Source organism: Globicephala melas, chromosome 6 (genome assembly GCF_963455315.2).
Source record: "Globicephala melas chromosome 6, mGloMel1.2, whole genome shotgun sequence".
NCBI lineage: Eukaryota > Metazoa > Chordata > Mammalia > Artiodactyla > Delphinidae > Globicephala > Globicephala melas.
In genome coordinates this window covers 81,389,800-81,393,853 of record NC_083319.1, presented here as the reverse complement: position 1 = coordinate 81,393,853, position 4,054 = coordinate 81,389,800, and the positions used below count along the sequence as shown (strand labels likewise).

Genomic DNA, 4,054 nt, shown 5'->3' with positions numbered 1-4,054 from the left:
CCAAAGCCACCGTCCTGCCCTCCTGATTCTGCCGCCGCTGCCGCCATTCGGGCTGGGAGCCCCTCTCCACGCCGGCTGTTTCCGTATTGACAGGGCCTCTGTCCCTGATAGGGTGTCCGTCCGTGTCCAGGCTCCCATTATTCCTAAGGGTCTCTCATCAGGGTCAGGCCTCCCCTTACTACCAGTGATTGCCTTCCACCACCTAAGCCCCCCGCCCCACCACACACACACTCATCTCTATGAGTGGTCTGTATGGAGGGAGCTAAATAATCCTGGCTTTATCTTCCTCCCAGCCTTGTCCCCACATCCATAAATCCTCACAATCCCAGCTCTCTGCTTCCACCTTGCTCCTAGACAGGACTTTGCCAGGTGCCTGAAGAATCTTCTCCTGGGAGTGGATCTAAAATATTTTAAGCCCATAGTTGTAGGAAGTAGGCTGTGAGAGGAGGGAAAGATTCCTAGAAGCTGCTACCCTCGGCCTGCCATAGGGGAATGACTTAGAACTGTTGGAGGTCTTTCCTACAGTTAACACCCCAGCTTCTGGCTCCTCCAGTTGGATCCCAAGTTTAAAGATACTTGGCATCAGGGACTTCCCTGATGGTCCAGTGGATAAGACTCCATGCTCCCACTTCAGGGGGCATGGGTTCGATCCCTGGTTGGGGAATTAAGATCCCACATGCCGCACAGCGCAGCCAAAAAAAAAAAAACAAAGGTACATAGATACTTGGCATCAGCCCCCCGAAGTGTAACCTCCCTAGGAGAACCCAAGGGCCACTGCTCCCTACCTTTCCTTTCGGTCTTGTCACCGAGTTGGGCTGAAACCCACTAGTTCCTGAAGTGATGAAGGGTCAGGGACTCCTAGTGGGTCTGCTTTCAGTTAGGGACTGGCCCCAGCACCAGGGAGGGCACCACAGAATTAAGTTAAAGGGACTGCCCAGTTTGTGGGTGGGGTCAGAGCTAACTTCCAGCCTGGTGCTGACCCTGCCATAGCAGGTTGTAGCTGGGAAAAAGACTTGGCCCGGGCTTCCCTGGTGGCGCAGTGGTTGAGAGTCTGCCTGCCGATGCAGGGGACACAGGTTCATGCCCCGGTCCAGGAAGATCCCACATGTCGCAGAGCGGCTGGGCCCGTGATCCATGGCCGCTGAGCCTGCACGTCCGGAGCCTGTGCTCCGCCACGGGAGAGGCCACAACAGTGAGAGGCCCGCATACCTCAAAAAAAAAAAAAAAAAAAAAGAGACTTGGCCCTATCTTTGGAGAAGCCAAAGGGGAGAGATGGGTGCATACCTGGAAGAATTTGTTTCTTCCTTCCCAGGCCTCTGGATTGACTGGTCCAGAAAAGACTCCAAAGTGTGTGACAGCCAGCCAGCTGAAGATTTGTGACAAGATGATGGTGCCTCAGTGGGTGCACCCGAGCTCTGGGGTACAAGTCCAGACTGGAGGGTGGGTGAGAGATCCTAAGGCCTCTGGTACTAGAAATTCAAGATGAGTGACCTCTGGGTTGTGGCCACCTTCAAGAATGGACCCAGGCTCTTGAGGCATTTCCTCACAATGTCTACATTGAGAACCCTGACAAAAGAGTACCCTGTCCAGCCCTGGGCCTACACCTCAGAATCCCTCAGGATACTCAGATTTCCTGAGTATCCACAAGACAAGCTCCAGGGAAGGAGCCTCCAAGCCTTACCCTGGACAGGAGCGGGAGAAGCTCGAGTCGTTCAGCCTGGGAGGGGGATTAGTCCCTACTCTCCGAGCTTAGGGTCGCTCCTGATTGTTGCAGCTGCCCTGCAGCAGAAAGATGCCCAGGGAGGTGTGAGTCCCCATCCCAAGAGTAGGCCTGCCCCATAGAGGGTAGCTGGTGACAGAGCAGAAGGTTGTAGAAGGTACCCCTGCAACAACCAGATAAGGGCTGGATTACTGGGTGATGATCAGTTTATGTTTAAAATATAGAGCAGGACAGGAGGGTTCAAATCTCCAGACCAGGAGTGGGAAATTCTTCAGGGTGCCAGGGGCACTAAACTTAGCAGCTTGCCCCCACCCTAGGCTGTCCCCAGCTTCCTGGAAAGGACAGGAGGAGGAAGATAAGGAATAGTTTTGCATTGGGTGGGGAGGGGGGTGGCTAGGGGAAGAGGGGGTGAGGGCTGGATATGGGATTTAAAAAGAAGGGACAGGAAGGTAAAGGGAGGTCGGGGCTTTAGCAAGAGGATGGGATGCAGAGGGTGTAGGGGTTGGGGAGGGGGGGGTTTCTTCCAGGCCCACAATAGAGAGAAACTGGCATTTGAATAGAACAAAGGAGAGGTAACTGAGCTCTTGAATCTTATGTCTCAATAAGCCAGGGGCTGGAAACCCCAGGTCCCTGCTGGTAAGAGGCTGGCATGTCTGGGACAGGACTAAGCAAAAACAGGAACGTAAGATTGCTTGGGTCTCTTACCTGTTGGACAGCAGCAACCTGGCACCAAAGAACTTTTATCTTCCCTCACCTGCCCTCCATATCCACCCCATCCTTCCTCCCTATCTCATCTTCCTGGGGAAAGCAACCCACACCTCAGTATCCCCAAGGCAACCCATTACCACCAAAAAGGGCCTTCTCCCAGCTTCGCAGTCTGAATGTGACTGGCCCAGGCAAGACTCCTCCTCAGTCAGAAGGGCCTGCTTTAGGGAGCCATTCCCATCAATTTTTCCTAATAAGACAAACAGGCTAGGGCAGGAAGCGGGCAGGGGGAAATGAAGGCAAGTTGGTGCTGGCCTGCCATCTGCTCCCAGCCCACCCACAACTCCCCCATCAGAATCTGGGTGTGCTAGTGTGACTGTGTGGTTGGACGATTGTGAAAACACAACCGTGTGGGAGTGGAACTCTGAGTATAACTGGGACTGTATGATTCCATCCGGGGTTGTCTGACCATGTGAGGTTGATCGAGTGACTGAGGTGTGACTGTGAATGTGTAACTATGAGTATGTGAGTGTTATTGTCCATCATCGGATGCCACTGTGGATCCTTGGCCGCCCTTAGTTACTGTACCATCAGTCCCCATGTGCACAATCCCCCTCCCCAGCTTCTCTGCCCAGGATTTAGGAGCCCATGGGAAATTACTGTCCTAAAAGAGGAGGGGGTCTGTGGCACAGGGGTCTCTGGTAATTAGGGCCCAGGAGTGTCACAGGATGAGCAATACATCTTCACCTGCCGCTGACTCACCTGGTGCCCCAGGTAAAAGGCACCCAGATAAAAGGTAGGGAAGGAGGCAGAGAAAGAAGGAAGTATCCAGGCTGAGCATCATGAAGGGGCCCTCACCCACCAGCAGCCTCCTGCTGCTACTGTTGCTCCTAAGCCCAGACCCTGGAGGAGGTGAGTGTTTGGGGGTCTAGAAGGCCAGGGGTCTGGGTGAATGGGATGGAGGGAAAGGGGCCCAGGAAGCCCAGCCTCCAGCTATCTGATGGAGCTTAGGGTCAGAAGCCCTCCGAACACATGGTCCTGTTGTCCCCTAGCATTGCCACTGGCACCCAGCACTACATCATGCTGTACTCAGTTCTACCGACAGCCACTCTCAAGCAAACTACTGAGGAAGGTCATCCGAGTGGAATTTCAGGAAGCTGATGGGGACTGTCACCTCCAGGCCTTCGTGTGAGCTTTGACTCTGCCCCTGATTTGACCCCTGACTCTGACCTCAGTCCCAACCCCTGATGCTGATCTCAACCCCACCCCAATTGCTAATTCTGATGCCAACTCAGGTTTTCATCTGGCCTTTGCCTCTAACCCCTGGGCCTTACCCTCATCTCCAAGCTACGACCATGGCTTTGGACCTTTCCTTTCCCAGGTTTCACCTGTCTCGACCAGCGTCTGCATCCACCCCCAGAACCGCAGCCTGACTCTGTGATTTGACTGCCAAGGGAAGAGGCTCCAGGGGACTCTGCCCAACTGAGTTTGGAGATGATAGGGAAAATGGGCCGGGGCCCCCAGTAGCCAAAATAATAAAGCAGCATCGCCCAGTAGTCTCTGACTGTGGTCTCCAAGTTCTGTGTATTCTCCTGTGAGTCCCGAATCCGGAGCTGTGAGACATGTCAA

The 4,054-nt window shown here is 54.1% G+C and overlaps 1 protein-coding gene across 1 annotated transcript; it reads left to right on the top strand.

Moving 5' to 3' along the window:
• Positions 1–2,294: 2,294 nt before the first annotated feature.
• On the top strand, positions 2,295–3,952 carry CCL27 (C-C motif chemokine ligand 27). The gene is given in 5 exon segments (XM_060301403.1): positions 2,295–3,337; positions 3,478–3,613; positions 3,807–3,820; positions 3,823–3,903; positions 3,906–3,952. Coding segments are annotated over 5 exon segments (348 nt in total). The 5' UTR covers positions 2,295–3,267.
• The last annotated feature ends 102 nt before the right edge of the window (positions 3,953–4,054 follow it).